The sequence below is a fragment of the Scophthalmus maximus genome, chromosome 10 (genome assembly GCF_022379125.1).
Source record: "Scophthalmus maximus strain ysfricsl-2021 chromosome 10, ASM2237912v1, whole genome shotgun sequence".
Lineage (NCBI taxonomy): Eukaryota > Metazoa > Chordata > Actinopteri > Pleuronectiformes > Scophthalmidae > Scophthalmus > Scophthalmus maximus.
The window spans coordinates 1,944,665-1,967,500 of record NC_061524.1 but is presented as its reverse complement, the minus strand read 5'-3'; the positions used below and the strand labels follow the sequence as shown (position 1 = coordinate 1,967,500).

At 46.2% G+C, this 22,836-nt stretch overlaps 1 protein-coding gene across 2 annotated transcripts in view; it reads left to right on the top strand.

Annotated features, from left to right (window-relative positions):
* slc30a6 (solute carrier family 30 member 6) overlaps positions 1-21,503 on the top strand; it is a 36,068-nt gene extending 14,565 nt beyond the window's left edge. For both annotated transcript variants that reach the window (XM_035605682.2, XM_035605683.2), the window contains 11 exons: positions 4,812-4,854; positions 5,298-5,363; positions 7,235-7,315; positions 9,428-9,463; positions 11,313-11,407; positions 14,553-14,601; positions 17,311-17,430; positions 17,618-17,720; positions 17,848-17,895; positions 17,988-18,056; positions 20,586-21,503. In XM_035605682.2, the coding sequence (XP_035461575.2) occupies positions 4,812-4,854; positions 5,298-5,363; positions 7,235-7,315; positions 9,428-9,463; positions 11,313-11,407; positions 14,553-14,601; positions 17,311-17,430; positions 17,618-17,720; positions 17,848-17,895; positions 17,988-18,056; positions 20,586-21,173 (1,298 nt within the window). In that variant the 3' untranslated portion in view covers positions 21,174-21,503. The remainder of the gene's footprint in view (positions 1-4,811; positions 4,855-5,297; positions 5,364-7,234; positions 7,316-9,427; positions 9,464-11,312; positions 11,408-14,552; positions 14,602-17,310; positions 17,431-17,617; positions 17,721-17,847; positions 17,896-17,987; positions 18,057-20,585) is intronic.
* The last annotated feature ends 1,333 nt before the right edge of the window (positions 21,504-22,836 follow it).

Genomic DNA, 22,836 nt, shown 5'->3' with positions numbered 1-22,836 from the left:
AGACTCAAAACTGCAGTGAACATTTTCACATTCGCAGAATGTAATTGCATTTACATGAGATAAAAGATAAAATAATCAATTGTATAACTGTAATTCCTCACAGTCAAAATGTCACTATGATACATGAATTTAAAAAGAACAACATGTTCATGTGCAGAACTCTTGCGTCCATTTGATCGGTTGTGTTTGTGTTCATATCCATGAGTGTGTTTTGCGCCTCATCCAGAGATGGGTCAGTGTGTTTGTTTGGACAGATTTTGGTTCGTCTGGTTGATGTTTAAGGTTCAGGTTAGAATGAGGTTCATGTCAGGGGTCAGAGGTCAGGGGGAGAGTAAAGGTGGGAGTCAGGTCTTAATTGATGATGGTTAACGTTAAGACACAAGGTTAGGAAATGCTCTGCGTCAGTGAGTGTCCTCATGAATATAGAAAGACGTGTGTGTGTGTGTGTGTGTGTGTGTGTGTGTGTGTGTGTGTGTGTGTGTGTGTGTGTGTGTGTGTGTGTGTGTGTGTGTGTGTGTGTGTGTGTGTGTGTGTGTGTGTGTGTGTGTGTGTGTGTGTGTGTGTGTGTGTGTGTGTGTGTGTGTGTGTGTGTGTGTGGTCCCCAGGGCCTTGGTGTTCCTGTGTGTCAGAACACAGCTGGTGAAGCAGTTCGTCCCATAGCGCCTTCGGTACAGCACACACACACACGGAAACAAACACACAAACACACACATCTGCTCTGCTCCCTGTACGACTCAAACGTCTAATCACGCCGAGGACGTGTGTGAAACTGTGATCCTGCAGCTTAAATGGTCATTCCGCTGTAAAACACTCAGACAGACACTTAACGATCATCTGCACATTTCTTATTGACAATATTGAAAAATGTTCTCTTATTCACTTCTTATATCACGTAGAAAGTCAACTCCAAGACGCAAGTAGACACAAACTTTGCTTCACTGACGCCTGCGTTCGAGACAGCGGGCGAATATTCGTAGGTTGTGTTTACTCACGTGAGTCCTGAGGCCAAACTCGCACGAGTAACACAGTACAAAATGTTTCTTTTTTGTCTTCTGCTGTTAAACTATTACGTCTTTATGCTTTTAACACTTCGGCTAAATACACAACTGGAGTTCCTTAAACGTTGGCGGATTTGGGGGGTGAATCATTTACCCACGATGAAAATCAAGAAAGACGATGAAATCATTTGATTTTCTAAAGATCAGTTTCTTCCTCTGAAACGCGATCACGTCAGATATACCAGCACTTTGTGTAAACAGATGATGTTATATTGATTATCATCACGCAGGGTCCGGGGGTCGGGGCACAGGGGGCATCAGGACCGGGGCATTGGGACGGGCGGGGCAGGAGTGCGTTGGGTTTAACATGTCACTGCCAGCTGCCTCCGAAATCCCACGTGGAGACACGAGAATCTGTTTCTACCTCTCAGTTTCATATCGACAGGAGCTGCTCGTCATAGCTGTGTGTGTGTGTGTGTGTGTGTGTGTGTGTGTGTGTGTGTGTGTGTGTGTGTGTGTGTGTGTGTGTGTGTGTGTGTGTGTGTGTGTGTGTGTGTGTGTGTGTGTGTGTGTGTGTGTGTGTGTGTGTGTGTGTGTGTGTGTGTGTGTGTGTGTGTTAATCATTTGTAGACAGGCTGGTTTTTGTGTCCTCCACGTGTTTCCAATAATCCTTTAGAATCAGGGTTACGATCAGTTGTTTGTTTCTATTGATCCCGATGACATTATTAACTTCATTGATAAATAATATGGATAATAAAAGATGTGTTCAGACCAACGAACTTCTTCTTCTCCTTCTCCTACTCCTTCATTGTCCTCCTCGTCTTTCGCCTTCTCCTTCTCCTACTCCTTCTCATTCTTCTCTTTCTTTTTCTCCTTCTCCTTCTTCTCCTACTCCTCCTTTTCCTTCTCCTACTGCTTATTTTCCTTCTCCTTCTCTTACTCTTTCATCGTCCTCCTCCTGCCACCTCGTCTTTTGCCTTCTCCTCCTCGTCCTCACCGCAGCATTTGATGCGTTCGATAGAAGCTTTTAGTTTACATCTGCAGCACAAGAGCTGACCCGACACTGCGACCCGTCGCGTCTCACTTTACTGTTTACCGGAACCAATGACACTAAGCTGCTGTTTGCTGCGGTTAGCACATCCAGCTTGTGTGTGTGTGTGTGTGTGTGTGTGTGTGTGTGTGTGTGTGTGTGTGTGTGTGTGTGTGTGTGTGTGTGTGTGTGTGTGTGTGTGTGTGTGTGTGTGTGTGTGTGTGTGTGTGTGTGTGTGTGTGTGTGTGTGTGTGTGTGTGTGTGTGTGTGTGTGTGTGTGCGCGCGCGCGCGCGCGCGCGCGTTTGTGTTTGTGTTTAACTGTTTCTCTAAGGTCTGACCAACTTTTCGTCTTTACCTGAAAACCAGAACAAAATCAGCTGACACGTATGACACACGTCAGAATGTTCCCAGACGCCAAATAACGTTCCGGAGATTTTCCTGTTGGTGTGAGCGCGTCCGAGTCTGAAAAACCTCCTGCTGCATTCGTCACATGTCAAACTCTGTATATAAGACAATGTATTCGCATTAACTGTTTGATTTGTGAAGAAGCCTAATAACAAGTTATGAAACTTTAACATTACTCTGCTGATAATCAAGTGTGTGTGTGTGTGCGTGTGCGTGTGCGTGTGCGTGTGCGTGCGCTGCTCCTCTGCAGACAACATTAAATATTCATCCTCCTGCTCGTATTTCTCCTCTCTCATCTGTCTATCCACCTCCTTCCTTCCCTCCCTCCTTCCTTCCTTCCTATTGAAATCCTAACACTTTCCTTCTCGCCTCCTCTCCTTCGTTCCTCCCTTACTTCTCCTCTGTTGTCTTTTTTCCTCTGTTTCGTCCTCTCCTCCTTCCTCTCTCCTCCTCGCTTTCTTCCTCTCCTCTCTTCTCTTGTGATTCTTCCTATCCTCTCTTCTCCTCTCTCCTCCTCTCTTTCTTCCTATCCTCTTTTTCTTCCTCTCCTCTATCGATTGCTTCTGAAAAACAAACACAGGGCACAGGGATTTTAATCCATCATTCTGTTCTGGGTGTTGAGTTCTTTTCCTGTGTGTGTGTGTGTGTGTGTGTGTGTGTGTGTGTGTGTGTGTGTGTGTGTGTGTGTGTGTGTGTGTGTGTGTGTGTGTGTGTGTGTGTGTGTGTGTGTGTGTGTGTGTGTGTGTGTGTGTGTGTGTGTGTGTGTGTGTGTGTGTGTGTGTGTGTGTGTGTGTGTGTTTGCTCAGTGTTTGTGTACATATCATATATACTATTTAGTGTATGTGTGTGTGTGTGTGTTACAGATGAATAATGTCTGGTGTGTTTTGTTTGTTGCTCTGGTTTCACGTCCTCTGGGTGTTGGTGTTTGTAAGCAGGAGCTTTATAAAGGAATTGAACCAGGTGGTGTGTGTGTGTGTGTGTGTGTGTGTGTGTGTGTGTGTGTGTGTGTGTGTGTGTGTGTGTGTGTGTGTGTGTGTGTGTGTGTGTGTGTGTGTGTGTGTGTGTGTGTGTGTGTGTGTGTGTGTGTGTGTGTGTGTGTGTGTTGTGGTCCATATGTAAACCTATCCTAGCACAGTGAGGTTATTGATCTGGTCCGGCCTGTTTCAGGGTCACTGTGATCTCAGCGTTTGTATTATTATCGCTTTTATCGTCTGCTGCTCTTGAATCCAACACAACGAGACGACATCAGCGTTGCTGACGAGCGGCGGGCGGCTTCCTTTGGGAGCAACAGGAAACAAGCCGTGTCGTTTTTAAACGTTCCTTTCCCAGCGATGTCATGATGGAAAAAAATTACAAGTTAAAATATATGACATCAATAATTGGTAAAAACTTGTGTGTGTGTCAGTGGCACGGATTTCATTCTTCAACGTAAAAAAAAACAGCTTCAGTTTCTCTGTTCACTCGTTCACTTTCCCTCCGTCGGCCCGTCTGTCTACATGCCCGTCATCCTGTCTGTCTGCCTTCTCACCTTTTCTCCCCGGCTGTATGTCTGTCTGCCTCCATCTCTCAGTCCATCCATCCATCCATCCATCCATCCATCCATCCATCCTCTCTCTTGCTCCCCCTCCCGACTGTCGATCTGTCACCCTCCCTCCTTCACTACCTCCCGTCCGTCTCTCTCTCTCTCTCTCTGGGACTCACTGTCAGGATTACATGGCGTCAGGTTGGCCAACATGGACGCCGGTGATGGGGAAACAAAATGTTCCTCTCCGCACAAAGCCGCTCTAATCCGCTCTGCTCATCCCCTACAGAGCCTGATTACAGAGAGCTGACTGCAAGCATCAGGGAAGACAGACAGACTGTCAGTCAGACAGACAGACAGACAGACAGACAGACAGACAGACAGACAGACCGTCAGACAGGCGTATTTAAACCAGGCCAGATGACTCATGACTTACTTGGCTTGTTGACTTATTGACTGACTGACAAGTTTCTGTCCAATTAGAAACAGCTTTTTTCCCTGTCAACTATGAATGAGTTAAATATGGTTACATGAGGTGGACCCGGCCTCCGTGTGAGTCTCCGTGTTACCGTGCTACCTCGTGTTGAATACGGTTGTTGAAATAAACGGTTCCAGAACAAGTCACGTTTGCGTTGAATTTTTAGACGCTGACGGAAACCGGGAAATGGAATCAGCGGTGCGCCACCATAAAGTGTCCCCTGTCGGTCGCTCAATTGGTTGCGGTTTGCAACTTTACCACCAGATGAAGCCAGAAAATTACAAATATGACACACTGGGGCTTTAAGAAAGTGTGTCACTGACTTGTCGTCTGGTTTGAGTTGTGATGTTCTGTTTCTCTGTTTTTGTGTTTTTCAGCCTTAACCGCCTACACGTACCTCACCATCTTCGACCTCTTCAGGTGAGTCTCTTCTTCTTCCTCTTCCTCTTCTTCTTCCTCTTCTTCTCACGTCATGTGTTTTCTCACCATGACATATAAACTTTAAAAATCAAAGTGTCCTTCAGTGTCAATCATAAAGGGACATTTGTCCTGACGATTGTCGGTATCGACTGATATGAATTTTTTTTTAATCTTGACAACACGTTTGTCCCCGATTGAAAGTGTTTTGTATTGAAAACAGTTTGATTCATGTTAACTTCTCTGATGGAGAATTTCCTCATGAAAAATGAATATTGAGATTATCATGAATAAAAATAATACATTAAAGGAAGAAGTGAACTTCAGCCGACCTCCCTCTGTTGTGGACGACGCTGCTGTCTGTCACTGACGCTCTCCTGTCTCCCATCCCTCCGTCAATCACCTCCCTCCCTCCTCCTCCTCCTCTTCCTCCCTGTGCTCTGCAGTTTGATCACCTGTCTCATCAGCTCCTGGGTCAACATGAAGAAACCCAGTCAAGTCTACACGTTCGGGTGAGTTCATCTTCACTGTTCATGTCCTTATTGATTCATCTGCTGATTACATCTTCACCCTGTGTGTTCGTGTGTGTGTGTGTGTGTGTGTAAGTCTGTGTGTGTGTGTGTGTGTGTGTTTGTGTGTGTGCTTCCTCAACATTTCTGCTGTAAACGATTAAATCAATTTATCAATTATCTTCAGGCGTTGTTATCAAAAACCTTTAAGCAGTTTAACCATAAAATTTATAAAATATATAAAACTTGAATTTAATAAATAAATAAAATTTAAACATAAATACACAGATTTTCTGCATCGTTTATTCTGATTTCTCTTTGAACGCCTGATGTTTATTGACCCACTGATAAATCAATATTGAGTGTAGATTGATTGGTGACTTTTTTTGATTCTTCCATTGAAATGTTTTATCTTCCCTATGACTGTAAAGCGCTTTGGCTCAACTCCTGCGATTTCATAAATAAATATGGCGTTATTTCTTTTTGGACCAACTTCACTTTAATAATCATATGAAGTAAAAGAAATCGAAAAGAAAATCAGTCTTGTTTGTTTCCGCAGGTTCCATTTTAGTCGTCAGGTAGAACTGAGCTGATGTTTCCTCTGCGCGTGGTCACATGTCGTCCGCATTAATCCATAACGCACTTCACCCGCTCGGACAGACGCTCTTAGTTCACTGGTGTGACTCCATCAGATCCCTGACAGCCAGCGTCAGGTTTAAGCCTGTAAGCCCAGAGGACCACTCACTGAGATGAAGCTGCTCAGACTGACACAGGATTCGACCCTGTGACCCCGTGACCAGGTCACGGGTTCAGCAACAGTTTACAACGACGACCCGTCGACGCTTTGTTCGTGTCGTTCACCTCGAGATTCATCACAGAGCTAAAGTTATAAGATCTTTTCTTAAAGCTGCAGTGTGTGATATTTAGAAGAACTTATTCACAGAAATGTAATGTATTGTCCATAACTATGTCTTCATATATGTTTAATCAACTTTGAATGAGTTAAATATGGTCACATGAGGTGGACCCGACCTCCGTGTGAGTCTCCAGGTTTCTACGTCGTGTTGAATACGTTGTAGAACGAAACTGCCGGATACCGGAAATGAAATCAGTGGTGCACCGCCATAAAGTGTCCCCTGTCGGTTGCTCAGTTGTTTGTGGTTTGCAACTTTACCACCAGATGCCGCCAGAAAATTACAAAAATGACACACTGGGGCTTTAAATATGATGAACAACGGGGCAATGACCTTGTCTCACTTTTTATTGTTGTGGCGGTTTCTACTCACTCAGAACTTTCTGTGGATTGATGTAGTCGCTCTTTAAAGTCAAACTGGAAGTTATGCTTGTTAAAATATATTTTTTTTTTATAATCAATGAGTATGTATAAATTAACTATCATTCAAAAACAAGAACTTTGTTTGATGGTTGATAATTGCCGACCAGCGGCGAAGGCAAAGTGTTGCTAACACTTCCTGTCGGTAACAGTTCCACGTCGTCGTCTTCGTTTAAAGATGCTTCCGTGTCTCGATCCACTCGCCGTGTATGAGGTTGTTGTAGTTTTCCGGGATTAACAGGATTTTGAAAAATGGTAACGGACAGGAAGTGGAAGGGGAGGATGGCGTCCGACTGGCAGGTTGACTTGACAGTAATTCTGGGTTCCCAGAAGTTTTTTGTTTACGATCATCAACACGTCCACTCACTCACAAGGATTTTCACATGGGCTCATTTTCCATAATTTTTTTACGAGGGGAATGTTCCGGACAAAGTCTGTAGCAGAATGTATGTGGACGTTTGCATTCTCCCATACAACAGGACACTTCAGGAAAACACCCGGACGCGTCTGAGAGCAGCTTCGTGTCTTTGTGTCTCCGCAGGTTCGAGCGACTGGAGGTTCTGGCGGTTTTTGCCTCGACTGTTCTCGTCCAGCTCGGAGCATTGTTCATCCTGAAGGAGAGGTGTGTATTTCTCCCTGACGCGCGCACACACACACACACACACACACACACACACACACACACACAAACTGAAAACACCGATCACGAATTCACCAAAAAGTAGATTTTTTTGTGGGGGAAAGTCTTTGTCTCTCCGGTACATCTCGTTCCCCGGCTCACTCACTCTTGTCTCTCTCAATTAAAATTTCAATTATGTTCTTCATGTGACTCGGAACAACAAAAGAGTGAATTTTTCCCACAAAATATTTCCAGTTGTGTCTTTTATTTTTATTCCTTAAGTTTTGTCTTTTGTTTTTGTCCCCAGTTCTCATGTCTCCGCACACAGGGAGCATGTTTTTCCTCCGGTCTCCGCTCGGAGTAATCGCCTAACAATTTGGAAAATGCAATAATTGGACCCCGCGTGCACAAAACAAAGGTTTTCAGTTATAATAACCAGGTTATTCAAAAGTTACATATTTTAGTTTTTCACTTTCTGATCGACCAAACCTCTACATAGAATATATACATCAGTTCTCCCATTTGTATTGTCGTTAATATTCTTTTCTCGAGTGTATTGAAATTTAACAATATGCTATAGTTATGAAATATAAAATGTTAAATACACCCGTCTTCCCTTACATCATGGGAAAATTGGCTTCTCTCAGTTCCGGATTTGGAAATGACGACAAAATTAAACCTGTCAAGACGCAATAACTTTGTGTAAAGATTGTGTGTGTGTGTGTGTGTGTGTGTGTGTGTGTGTGTGTGTGTGTGTGTGTGTGTGTGTGTGTGTGTGTGTGTGTGTGTGTGTGTGTGTGTGTGTGTGTGTGTGTGTGTGTGTGTGTGTGTGTGTGTGTGTGTGTGTGTGTGTGTGTGTGTGTGTGTGTGCGTGTGTTAAAATCTGTTGACAGCTTTGTCTCTCACCCCTGTAAAACACAATGATGTTTTAAAGGGGTGTGTGTGTACTACTCAATTTTTTAGGTCTGATGGAGTGTCACTGTGTGGCTGCTACTGTCATTGTCTCTCACACACGCCCACACCGTGTGTGTGTGTGTGCGTGTGTGGGGTTGTCTTGCGGTCAGTTCTCAGGGAAGGGAGGGGTGAATTAACTGGGATAAAAACACACACACACACACACATTCGGATTGAGCACGCTTTCCTTTGTGTGTGTGTGTGTGCGTGTGCGTGTGCGTGTGCGTGTGTGCTTATTGGCTGTAAATGTGTTTATTTTACCGGCCTCTGATTGGCTGGGAAGTGGCTTTTTTTTTTTTTTAAATAGTCCGAACTTCGTTGAGGTCGACCGTCTTTTCTAAATCAGAGCATGTCACCATAGCAACGGCGCTGGGGCTTCATCATCTGCTCATTTTATTAATATGAACCGTTATTTTTATTGCTACAACTCACATTTCTCTTCCAGTATCGTTGAAACTTATCACAAAGCACACAGAAGCAGCGGACCAATCACAGGGCCTCATCGCTCGCCCACACAGGAATTTGAAAATGTTATATTTATTTAATTTTATTTACTTATTTAATTTAAGATGAATCCACTTGTTTCATTGTGGTGAAGCTGCAGAGACGAAGAGTAAAAGTGAACATTTCGCCTTCTGTCTGAGCGCCTGCCTTTGTTCAGACATTTCTCTGCACGAGGGACACACACACACACACACATTCACACGGTACAGTGCAGGTCATGAATGGCACAGTAGGGCAGCATCAAAGAGGAAGGAGACAAGACTGTGTGTGTGTGTGTGTGTGTGTGTGTGTGTGTGTGTGTGTGTGTGTGTGTGTGTGTGTGTGTGTGTGTGTGTGTGTGTGTGTGTGTGTGTGTGTGTGTCTGTGTGTCTGTGTGTGTGTGTGTGTCTGTGTGTGCGTGTGTGTGTGTCTGTGTGTGTGTGTGTGTGTGTGTCTGTCTCTGTGTGTGTGTGTGTGTGTGTGTGTGTGTGTGTGTGTGTATTTATTTCCTGTTTTCTTTCTCTCTTCGCTCCTTGTCTCCTTTCATTCATTTCATTTGTCTCGATCACTCTCTCTCTAGCTCACACACACACACACACACACACACACACACACACACACACACACGCGGTCCCACCTGGCCAGTGTTGTTGACTGTGTGTGTTTGTGTTTTGTTAGTGTGGAGCGCTTCGTGGAGCAGCCTGAGGTCCATACGTAAGTACTACCCCTGCACACACACCAGACACACACACACACACACAGTGCCAGCTGTTGTCGGAACAGAACATCCTAAAAAACACGTGGGGTCAGACAGACAGACGGACGACAGACGGACGGACAGTGTCTCACAGTCAGAGTGTCAGTGAGTCAGACTGACTGACGGCGTCATGTCCATTGTTCACTTCACACACTGACAGAATGTGTCCACATGGGCGGAGTCAATTACATACATGCCTCAGGTTAACATCAGTTGTTTCCACGAGCAGAAGAGGAGAGGAGTTTGTCCAGAGCTCGACTAAATAAATCACCCGTGACTCTCTCTCTCTCTCCGTCGCGTCTCCATTAGGAACCAGATTAGCGGCTTTTAGAAACTAAAACACAGAGAAACTTAAACCTGTCTCCTGTGACAAGATTACTCCCCCTCCCCCCCCCCCGCACCTCCCTCCCCTCTTCTGTGAGTGGATGTGATTGGACAGCATGAGGGACGGCCGCTAACCGGAGGGACAGGTGTCTGCTGGGTAGAGAGAAAGACACACACACACACTCCTCTCTCTTTAATCTGTTTTGCGAGGGTGAGGGGGGTGAGGGGGGTGGGGGGTTTATCATCCAGGTCTTGTGTCTCACCGCCGGGCAGCCGCTCGCGTCCCGCTGATTGTTTGGACCAATTTGTTGTAGGCTCTTAAAAGGATTGTCCCGTGTGATTAGTGTATTAGAGTGTGTGTGTGTGTGTGTGTGTGTGTGTGTGTGTGTGTGTGTGTGTGTGTGTGTGTGTGTGTGTGTGTGTGTGTGTGTGTGTGTGTGTGTGTGTGTGTGTGTGTGTGTGTGTGTGTGTGTGTGTGTGTGTGTGTGTGTGCGCGCGCTCTTTGTTGTGTACATCAACTTGGTTTATTTAAAAGATAAATATTAAAAAAGCAAATGTCTCTCAACACTTGAAATTAAAATGGAAAAATAATTCTTGCACATTCGAACTCCATGTGGGCGTCGACGCTCCTCTCTGAGGGAAAACTTCTGCCTCCTCCCACCGAACGTCTGTGGCCCCACTTGTAGATGAAAAATAAATGTAGAAACCCACGAGTTGAGTTTGTCTGGAATATTGAGCCCTTAAAGGAACACGTCCTGAAACATGGAAATGAGAGAGTTTGGGGTTTTTGATGCCTGAGACGAAATCTGTGTTAACAAGAGCACCCATAGTTTCAGGTTTAATTCTAAGACACAAAATACTCCAGTTAAAAGTCTGTTTGTGACTGTATATAAAGACGATCACTGACTGTATATAAAGACGATCACTGACTGTATATAAAGACGATCACTGACTGTATATAAAGACGATCAGCGGCTGTATATAAAGATGATCACTGACTGTATATAAAGATGATCACTGACTGTATATAAAGACGATCATTGACTGTATATTAAGATGATCTGCGACTGTATATAAAGATGATCAATGACTGTATATAAATACGATCTGCGACTGTATATAAAGATGATCACTGACTGTATATTAAGACGATCAGCTGCTGTATATAAAGACAATCACTGACTGTATATAAAGACGATCATTGACTGTATATTAAGACAATCACTGACTGTATATAAAGATGATCAATGACTGTATATAAATACGATCTGCGACTGTATATAAAGATGATCAATGACTGTATATTAAGACCATCTGCGACTGTATATAAAGATGATCAATGACTGTATATAAAGAGTTGTCTTATTTGTTTTGTGACCCTTGGACGTGTTCCACAATGCACTGCACTCAACCTCTCCACATTTTTAATGAGGTCACATGGTTTTTGTTCATACTTATAACTTTCTGTCCGTGTCTCTGCAGCGGTCGCCTGTTGGTCGGGACGTTCGTCGCTCTGTTCTTCAACCTGTTGACGCTGCTGTCCGTCAGGAACAAGCCCTTCGCCTACGTCTCGGAAGGTAAAGCCCCGCCCCCGCCCCCGCCCCCTCCTCCTCCTCCTCCTCCTCCTCCTCCCCCTGAACACCGCTGTGTATGTTTTTAAAGACGTGCTTGCGGATTTAGAGATTTTCGTGCCTCTCGACTTTCTCCTCTGGACGGTGGAGGTTTGGTTAATCCGCGGCCACACTGGGGAACGGGCACAATTTGGCTTTTGTTATATTTTGGGGGATTATTGCAGTAAAATGAAAACGCCAGCTCCTCTGTTGTGCCAGTAGATAAATCACCAATGGCAGCGGAAGGGATCAGAGGTTAGTCTCTTCCTAATTGCAGAAAAGTTATAAAAAATCGGTACGACTGTATTTGTTTTTCAAATTATTTCCAAAAAGATTATACTCCTGGCGTGTTTTTTGCGGCACAGCAGGACAGACAGTTTGACGCGCGTTGACATGCAACACTGCTTATGAACCCGATTAAACCCGACATGTTGCAAACGTATGAAGTGGACGACTGGTGGGCGTGTCCCTGACCACACGTTGTGTTCTTTTTTCGTTTAATCCGGCGACTTTTCAAGTATTGGTTTAGTCTATAAATTTTTGTCCGCCCAACATTACAAAAACCCAAAAGTCTCCGGCGTTCCTTCTAGACGACTCCGGAGTTTTCCACCCTCCGAATCAGAGATTTGTTAGAAACACTGCTGGTCATGTTGTCATTGTGAAAACTCAACACGGGTTGTGTTTTAGTTTATAAATGATGATGCAGACTTTTTCACCATCGCTGTTCCTCCTTCAGAGGGTTTTCTGTCACTAAGCAACCGACTGCAGAGGGAGACAATCTACTTCCTGTTCCGTCCTTCCATCAGGTTTTTGTGGAAATTCTTTCAGTCGTTGTTTTTTTTTGCATAATCCTGCTGATAAACAAACAAACAAACAAGCAAACAAACATAACCTCATTAGCAGAGATCAAAACTAGGGCACACAAACACACAAAAATATATAGAGTATATGAACATTACAAGACCCACTTTACATGCAACGAGTCACTGGTGTCTCACACACACACACACACACACACACACACACACACACACACAGTTGTATAGAAACATACATGTAGAACCTGATGTTCAGTCATTTACACAAATGAAAACACAAACAGAAAAAAAACAGGAAGTAGTTCAGTTCCTATTCCCTCTTTTCCTCACTTTCTCCCCTCTATTTCCTCCTATGTTTCCTCTTCTCCTCTCCTCTGTTTGCTCTTTTTCTGTTTCCTTCTCTCCTCTTATTCCTCTTCTCTCTCCTCTGTTCCTCCTTCTCTCCTCTGTTTCCTCTTCTCCTCTCCTCTGTTTCCTCTGTTTCCTCCCCCTCTCCTCTGTTTCCTCTTCTCCTCTCCTCTGCTTCCTCTGTTTCCTCCTACTCTCCTCTGTTTCCTCTTCTCCTCTCCTCTGTTTCCTCTGTTTCCTCCTCCTCTCTTCTGTTTCCTCTTCTCCTCTCCTCTGTTTCCTCTGTTTCCTCTTCTCCTCTCCTCTGTTTCCTCTTCTCCTCTCCTCTGTTTCCTCCTCCTTTCCTCTGTTTCCTCTTCTCCTCTCCTCTGTTTCCTCTGTTTCCTCCTCCTCTCCTCTGTTTGCTCTTTTTCTGTGTCCTTCTCTCCTCTTATTCCTCCTCTCTGTCATCTGTTTCCTCTTCTCCTCTGTTTCCTCTCTCTCCTCTCTGGCTGACTCGCTATCTGTATGAAGAGTCTACCGATGAATGAGGTCAGTGTGTGTGTGTGTGTGTGTGTGTGTGTGTGTGTGTGTGTGTGTGTGTGTGTGTGTGTGTGTGTGTGTGTGTGTGTGTGTGTGTGTGTGTGTGTGTGTGTGTGTGTGTGTGTGTGTGTGTGTGTGTGTGTGTGTGTGTGTGTGTGTGTGTGTGTGTCAGCTGTCTGCTCTTGCGTTCAGAGCAGTCTCAACATCACTTAACATCTGACATTTTGGGATGAGAGGGAGGGGGGTGGAACTACACACACACAAACACACACGGGCACTTAACTTTGTAAAACACACACAATATCTCTCACTCATTACACACACACACACACACACACACACACACACACACACACTCTCTCTCTCTCTCTCTCTCTCTCTCTCTCTCTCTCTCCCTCTCTCTCTCTCTCTCTCTGACGGAGCGAGACTAAAAGTGCATTACGCAACCATGTTCCAGACAGTGGTAATGTAGTGTGCCAGGGGGCCAGGCGGGCAGACAGACATGCCAACACTCACACACACACACACACACACTCACACACACACTTTTGCGCAAAACATCGTCCTCGTACACACGGATCATAAATAAGTCATTCCATTAAAATGTTTGTTTAGATTGACTCATGCTGCTAGCAAAACAAACAAAGCGCACACCCCCACACACACACACTCACACACATACACACACACACGCGCTTAGGTCTGAGCAGGATGGGATGTGAAGGGCCTTTGACCCGACACTGAGCCTTCTGGCTTTGTGGTGTCGTCAAACATTAAAGGTGGAACGACGCGGCGGAGCGAGAGCGCTAATCTTTTTTTGAACATCAGTGGGCGATCCGTAACTCCCCCCGAGAAATGAAATAAACCGTTTCCTATTCTTCGTCCTGACGAAGACGGAGCGACCTCCAGAAACTTTAAAGACGAGGCTCGGCGTCGATGGAATCTGCTGTTTCACTTCCTGTTCAACGCAGCAACGAACCAAACCACGTTTTCTGTTCTCGCTTCTTCAGATGAGTTCAGATAAGTGGTTGATTCATGAATGAGTTGATTAAAAGCCAAATAATCAGCTGCAAGAATTGTTTCAATCAGTTATCAAAGCAAAAAATGACACATTTGAGGAGCGTTTTTCAAAATGAGAGATTTTTGTCCTCTTGGTTTTTTTATCAGGAATTTGTTGCCAGGTTTTTTTGATTGTTTGGTGTCGACATTTGAAGATGTTGACCAGTAAAAACATATGAACAATTAATGGATCAGGTAGAAATATAACTGACGGCTCTGGACTTTACCTTCATGGAGCATTTCAACTTTTTCATGTGTTGAGATCACAAACAGAGTCACTGCAAAGATGAGTAGTGAATTTGTATTATTGCTGTCTTATTAACAGACTCTCTCTCTCTCGCTCTCTTTCCCTCTCCCTCGCCCAGCGGCCAGCAGCAGTTGGCTTCAGGAACATGTGGCGGATCTGAGTCGAAGGTAAAAACACAGATTCTCCTCTTTCTCTGGTTTTTCAGTCCTTCTCTGTCAGCAGATCGGAACAGGAAGGATCCACTTACACCGAGTCAACACACACAAACACACACACACACACACACACACACACACACACACACACACACACCTTTTCTGCTTACACTGTCAATCTGTGTGACCAGGTGTTTGCATCCGCTGCCACATATGGCTGTCCACTGAGGTCAAAGGTTATTCGGGGGCTTGGGGGTCACTGGGTCAAAGGTGTGTGTGTAGGGGGGTCTGATTGCTGCTGCAGGCGAACTGATTGATTCATTGATTGATCTTCTCAGAAACAGCTGGAAGATCAGTTTTCTTATTGTGTCCCAAAGAGTACAGTGACGGGAGAACACACACACACACACACACACACACACACACACACACACACACACACACACACACACACACCTGCCCCTGGATGATCTGGCTTCAAGGGTCAGAGGTCAGAGGTCACAGGTCACTGTAACTGCAGCCCTCATATCAGAGCAGTCACCTCTCAGGTTTAGATCAGCATTATTCTTACCTCCACCAAGGAGCTTCTGTTCCCCTCTGTCTGTCTGTCTGTCTGTCTGTCTGTCTGTCTGTCTGTCTGTCTGTCTGTCTGTCTCTCTCTCTCTCTCTCTCGTCTGTTCTCACTTCACGTCAGTCTGTTGCTCCGTCGTCTGCAGACTCTTCTGCGTTGCGTGTTCATTCCCCGTCGTGTGTTCTGAACAGCGACTGAACCCCTCGACCTGACCTGCGAGTTTGCTGCCTCGTGGTTGGTCGACTGAGCAGTTGCATTAACGACCGAGATGACGAACGAGAAATGCGGAAAAAATCACAGAGGTGCATTTCCTCTGAACGAGTCATCTTCCCTTTTTCAGGGAAAGTGAAATAAATTTCTAGATTATGATTAAATCGTCTCGTCGCGTCGCAAGTCCTTTTACCTCCGGTCTCCGTGTCGTCATGGCAACCAATACTCCCCGACTGCAACGCAGCCTGATGCTCGGTGTCGACTGTTGTCATGAATATTACATCCACACATTACTGTTTGTTCTCACAGCTCGAGTGGATGGAGCTGTGCAGCATTCACACACACACACACACACACACCCTGATTATAACCAGGACCTGAAAACAGTCCAAACTTTACCAAAATGTCCTCAGTCCCATAGTCTAACACTCACACTTGTCCTCAGAATGTGCAGTCTCACAATTTGTCACACTCCAGACACGCGTGCACACACACAAACGCACACACACACACAGAGTCAAAGAGTGGAAACTAGGCTGGGACGTCCTGTTCATTTCTGCCCTCTCAGCCAATTACAGCTCAGTTCTGCTGCACAACTCTCCAGGCTGTCTGCCCGAGTAACCTGCACCGACTGAGCTGCCGTGTGTGTTCGTGTGTGTGTGCGTGTGCGTGTGTGTGTGTGTGTGTGGTGTGTGTGTGTGTAATGGCCTGTCCGCACTTAACCTCGACTCGGTCTGGGTTATATAAAGCCTGCTGCTCTGTCGACCTCACCAGCCAGAAGCCAGAGCTCCGTGTGTGTTTGTGTGTTAAAGTTGCCTGTGGTTTGTGCTGTAGGAAGGAGAGAAGACGTTTTAAACTCTGATCTGAAAAACTTAACAATATTTAACAGAACAACGGTGTCGTTCTTCATGACGTGGCAGCGTCTGAGAAAACGCTCGTACACATCTGCAGCACACAAGGACGTCTGTGTTCTCTCTTTGGCCTAAAAGACGTCTAACTGCAACGACCGTTACCAAACAGAGGAGGCGCTGCGACGACGCTTATCAGCCGCTCAGACTCAAGAGTAGGGATGATCCTGGGCCGCGCCCCCGTAAACATCTGGCGATCAATGTGACTTTTTCACATCTGTTGACTGGATTGATTCAGTGATCGGATCTCACTTTCAGGTCAGAGGTCGTCGGCCCGAGTACATCCCCCTCACCTGTACTCAGATCAAATCAGGGGCCATGACACGTGTGAGATGCATTAGCCAAAAGGTTTGATATTGATAACATGTTATATATCGAGTATCAGGCGACGTTAACGTTTTTTTTTCATTGTCCTCTTCTGTTCGTCACTGAGTCCAGTGTGGAGCCAACAGACGAGTATCAAGTGATTGTTTGTCTCTCGGCTTTAATCCCTCGCTCTCTGTCTGGATTAACGCACACACAAACACACACAAGGTCAAATTTCAAATTATATCAGTGCATCGATGGGGATTATCACATCACTGGTCTTGATTCACTTATCAAAGAAAAAATACCAAACACACATCATTTTTGCTATTGTCTGATTCTTTATTGGCCGAAATGATTCGTGGTTAAACTTGAGGAGAGGAAGTGATCGATGTCTCTTTCGCTGTCGGAGGAAGAAGAGAACGGACGACGGGTCGGAGGCTGGAACAAAACAAGAACCATCCCATCAGCTCCAGTTTGAATGTGTGTGTGTGGGTGGGGGGGTGTTTGTAAAAGATTTTCTTCCCAAATGTCCCTGTTGTGGGAAGAATAAAGGATCATCTCATCTCCTCTTATCTTATGATTGATTGATTTTATTCAATGAAGTTGTTGTTTTTTCTTTCTTTTCTGAAGCTGGTTGATTTAAAAGAGAAAATCTGGATGATCATGTCACTAATCCAGTTTTTGGTTTGTGTGTGTGTGTGTGTGTGTGTGTGTGTGTTACAGTTTGTGCGGCATCGTCCCGGGCCTCAGCAGCGTGCTGCTGCCTCGCATGAACCCGTTCGTCCTCATCAACATGGCCGGAGCTCTGTCCCTCTGCATCACCTACATGCTCATAGAAATCAAGTAAGGATTACATATTTTTTTTCCCCCTCTGCGGCCACTTCAGCAACTAAATCCCCCAAATTCACGTGATGTCACCTTCCCATCACAGCGGGAAACTCCCAGTTTCACTCGTAGCAACGTTTTCAACGTTTTAAATCCTTGATGTCTTACATACGTATTTCTTTTGTGTGTGTGTGTGGGTGTTCAGTAACTATAACGGCGTGGACACGGCGTCGGCGGTCGCCATCGCTCTCATGACCTTCGGCACCATGTATCCCATGAGCGTCTACAGCGGCAAAGTGCTGCTGCAGGTAAAACACACGAGCCTCTCGCTGCTGCTGCTTTTGATGATGTCGTGTAGCGTCTGTCAGCGATGATTAAATAAAGTTCTGTATCGTTATTGAAGGATTAAACTGTTGCTTTCCTCCTCGTGCACAGACGACGCCCTCGCACGTCCTCGGCCAGTTGGACAAACTGCTCAGAGAGGTGAGTCAGCGCCACGAACACCACCGGTGGAAGACAATCTGACGTGAAGTTAATGACGGGTTGGTAATTGTTCCTTCTTGTTGTCCAATCAGGTGTCGACTCTGGACGGCGTGCTGGAGGTTCGCAACGAACACTTCTGGACCGTCGGCTTCGGGTCTCTGGTACGTCCGACAGAACCAGATACACACACTAACGCGTTTTTACAGTGAAGCTCTTTTCTCTTCAGCAGAATCAAATGAGTCTGCCATGTTGCGCCGCACTTAAGAACTTTACGTGACAAACCTGCTTCCTGCTTTCGTCACCCATGTGGGCTGCGTTTCCCTGATACTTGACTCTGATTGGTTTGTATACGGGCGGGCGTCTGACGTCGGTGTGTGTTGTCAGGTCGGCAGGAAGACTTTTTTTGTTTGTGATTCTTTTTCTTCTATGATTCTGTAGCTCGCTGCCTCAGCTTCCTGTAATTGGTCTGAATCTCAGAAACATCGGAAAAAAATGTTTTGGCGCTGCTAACGATTAGATCAGGACCCAGACCACCTCTTCTGCTCAGAACTCATTTTGGTCCATTGGTCCTGAAACTGAAAAGTCTGAAGGGTCCGAGCCACACGAGGCCGGCGTGAGAGAGACTCATTGGACTTGAGTGGTTCTGGGCCCCAAACCTGCTGCAGTCCCTCTGTCGGCCTCGTTCTCTCTCTCTCTCTCTCTCTCTCTCTCTTGTCACTCATTAGCCCCCCCTCCCTCCTGTAAGTTTGTTTGTTTTGTTTGTGTCTGTGTTTGTTTGTCTCCCCCTCACCCCCGACCTCCAGAGCCACGATCTGCTGGGATCTGCTCACTCAGACGAAAAGAAGGAACAAGTCATTCATGCGGAGACACACACACACACACACACACACACACACCTCTCTATTTCTCCAGTCCTTTTTTGGGGGGGAGGGAACACTGCTGTTGTCGTTGTCGTCGTCTGTGTTGCACGTTGTTTTAGCTACAGCAAACAAGCCCAGCTGGCAAGAGACAAACACACAAACACACACATGAACATCTGTCTGCCTTGTTGCAGACACGCACTCAGAACCAGACAGACACACACACACAAACACACTCAAAACCAGACCGACAGACCTCGTTGTCCGGGGTGATAATTGACCGTTGCTCATTTTAAAAAATGTTGGACTCGACTGTTGGTTGATTCTTGATGGAAATATTAGTTAATGATTTTTTAAAGTTCAAAAACCAGTGAAGCAACGTTTCAAGACTACGCTGACTCTAACGTTTCAAATTTCAAACTCCAGGAGCAGGATTTATATTCACGTCTCGAACGCGGTGATGTCATCGCTCAGAACTGTGATGACGATGAACACGCCGGACGCTTCAGACGAAGAAGAACGTCTTTGCGTCTTTAACTCGAATGTTGAAACAAACTGAATTCTGACTGATTTCATACAAGAATTTGAGCATCAGTGACAAGTGTGTGTGTAGCGGCGGTACCTCCCGCGGCCTCTGGGCGGAGCGGCGTGTTGCGACTGCGGCCGTGTTTTTATTTGTGTTATCGATGTTGCTCCTGTCGTTGTCGTTGTCACTGATGTTGCTGCAGTTACACAACTGTTGGTTGTTGGCCCACTGCTCACAGAGCAGCTGTCCAAACTGATTTGACCCTGTGACTGCACTTCTGCCCCTGAGGGGAGTGTGTGCACGCCTGTGTGTGTGTGTGCGTGTGTGCGTGCGCACATGCGTGTGTGTACACTGTGTCCTTTTCCGAGGACTGAACATTCCCACTAGGGCGGTGAAATTAGGAAGCGAGCACAAAGCGGCGTCCTGTGTGACGAGCTTCAGTCGTTCTGACGTTTATTCGTCTCGATGTTTTAAAAAAAGACGCTGATGAAAAAACAGAATTGTTCTCACAAGAGCTGATGTGGATTAATGTTCCGCGGAAAATAGTCCCAACAAACACGGAACAAAACAAGTTCCTTCTGTTTCATGTTCTTAACTAGATTACTTTTTTTCTGACATGTTTTATTCTGTATCATTTGTATTTTAATATTTGCATTCTGCCCCTCTCTTCCTGAACCTGCCCCTCCTGCCCTTGTCCTCCTGCCCCTCTTGCCACTCTCCTGCCCCTCTCCTCCTGCCCATGCCCCTCTCCTCCTGCCCATGCCCCTCTCCTCCTGACCCTCTCCTCTTGCCCCCCTCCTCCTGCCCCTCTCTTCCTGCCCCTCTCCTCCTGCCCATGCCCCTCTCCTCCTGCCCCTCCCCCTCTTCTCCTGCACCTGCCACTCTCCCCCTCTCCTCCTGCCCCTGCCCCTCTTTTCCTGCCCCTCTCCTCCTGCCCATGCCCCCCTCCTCCTGCCCCTCTCCTCCTGCCCATGCCCCCCTCCTCCTGCCCCTCTCCTCCTGCCCATGCCCCTCTCTTCCTGCCCCTCTCCTCCTGCCCATGCCCCCCTCCTCCTGCCCCTCTCCTCCTGCCCATGCCCCTCTCCTCCTGCCCCTCTCTTCTTGCCCCTCTCTTCTTGCCCCTCTCTTCCTGCCCCTCTCCTCCTGCCCATCTTGCCCCTGCCCCTCTCTTCCTGCCCCTTTTGCCCCTCTCATCATGCCCTTCTCCTCTTGCCCCTCTCCTCCTGCCCCTGCCCCTCTCCCCATCTCCGGCTACCTGTGCCCCTCTCCTCCTGCCCCTCTCTTCCCCCTCTTGCCCCCCTCAGGCCGGCTCTGCACACGTTCGTATCCGTCGGGACGCCAATGAGCAGCTGGTTCTGGCTCACGCCACCAATCGGCTGCTGCCGCTCGTCTCCACGCTGACGGTCCAGATCTTTAAGGACGACTGGAGCAGACCCCTCCTCACCGGGACCCTCTCCCCCTCCTCCTCCCCTCTGGGCCCGGCCGAAGGCCACGCCCCCGTCTCCTCCTCCTCGCTGCCTCCTCATCTGTTGACCTCCGCAGGCGGAGAGCTGGACCCGCTGACCTCCACGCCGTCCAAACCCAGCAGTCCTCCTCCGGAGTTCTCCTTCAACACTCCGGGGAGGAACGTGCAGCCGGTGGTGCTGCCCGCCCCGGGACACCACGCCCACAGGCCCTACGGAGGCCTGGGACTCGCCTACGCCGCTCCTCCCTACGCGGGGATGCTGAACCAGGGCGTGGTGCGGCCCGGCAGCGGGCTGGGACTCGGGGCAGGGTTTGGACCGGGCGTGTCCTCTCAGAGTTACAGAACTGCGCAGGGGGGCTCGGCGGCTGCGCCACAGTTTGGGAACAGCAACCCTCTGGCTCCACAGCACAGACAGTACCGGCCCTGAGCGTGCCGGACCGGGTCACACCACCGTCTTGGTTCTGTCTGATTGCGGAGTTTCTCCTCAGCTCAATTATTTGAAACCAATGAGATCGGACTAGAGACGTTTTCCTCCGGTTCTGGAGCAGAAACTTGGGAAGAGGAAGACGCGGAGAGCTCGACTGCGGTCGGACGTTGTTCTGGGACAGGAAGTAAACCACGAACTCACACATATTACATTTACTTTGAAAAACAAAATACACATATTCCAACTTTAACTTTGTAAAAAAAAAAAACTGCGACCAAACTTTTTTCTTTCCCCCCTCAATGGTTCAATAAAAACTTTTCAAAAACGTGACCAAAGTGATTGACAGCTGAGCTGTTTGAATCGGTGGCGGGAGGTCAAAGGTCACGTGTTGACACGCTACAGTAACTGAGGAGTTTGAGTAAAGATGATGATGCGAAAAAGAAAGAAAAACAAATTACGTGAACTTGAAAACACAGAATGTGTCAAAGATTCAAACATCAAACAAGTTTTGATTTAGAGTAAAAGTTTTTTTTATTTTTGCTTCATTATCCTTTGATACATTTTTTTTCTTCCTAAATTTGAAAGCAAAAACATTTTTTAGGGATACACTATTCATTATTACTTTACTGTTTTCATCACGTTTGTCTGTTTGTCGGCAGGATGACGCAAAAACTACCAAACTGATTTCCATGACACTTTTGTTGGAGGGGCGGGGCCTAAACCCAGAGAAAGAACCCGGAACATTATCGAGCGAATCCAGATAAAAGAGTGGATTCAGGAATTTTTTAACACTTCCATGAACGTGGGCCCTTTTAGTTTTTTTCTATTTGTTCTTAAAGTTTGTGAAGACACGTGATCTCTCTTGTTCTTAAAGTAGAAAAATGAAAATGTTGAAAAATACATAATAAATCTTTAAAGAGTTCTTCCCAGTTTCCAGGTTCCGTCCTTCAACCACGACTGGTGGAAACCGGATCAGACGTTTTTGCGTAAACCTGCTGAAAAACAAACAAGGGTCTCATAGAAAACATAAAAAAAATATTTCATCTTATATCTCGTTTACAGCTTCAACCGACAAATATTGAATTGATGTAAAGATGAATTGTTCTTGCTGATTGGAACAGTTTCTGAATCTCCGTGTTTTTCTCTACTGGTGAATATTAGACTTGTTCTTTTCTTTTCTTTTTGTTATTTATATTTTGAATCTGTCACTGAACTCTTCGCAGGTTTCTGCCGTCAAAGTTCCCCCAGAGCTCAGATATTAAACCTCCATAACGAGTCATATTTCTAAATATTGTTTGTTTAAACGCCAGCGAAGTGGGTTATAAAAAAAAAAACCGGGTCATGAAAGTTTCTCTCTAGCTGTTTTCCTCATCGTCTGTTTCTTCTGTTGGTTGTTCAGTATTTTTCTCAATTAAATCAAAATTCAATGAGAAAAAAAGGAAAACGTGGACTGGAGGTGGAAAATTAAATGCTCCGATTTTTGTTTTCTGATGTTTGAAAGTGAAAAAGGTGAAAACGCTCCTGATCGTCGCCGCGACAACGTTCCGTCGTTACTGTGTTTGCATGTTTTCAATGTTGTCGTTGATTTCGTCTGAGGAACAGGAATGTGGTGTAAAGAAAATGTTTTATTATTCCCTGGCAGACGTGAGGACGTGACACAGGT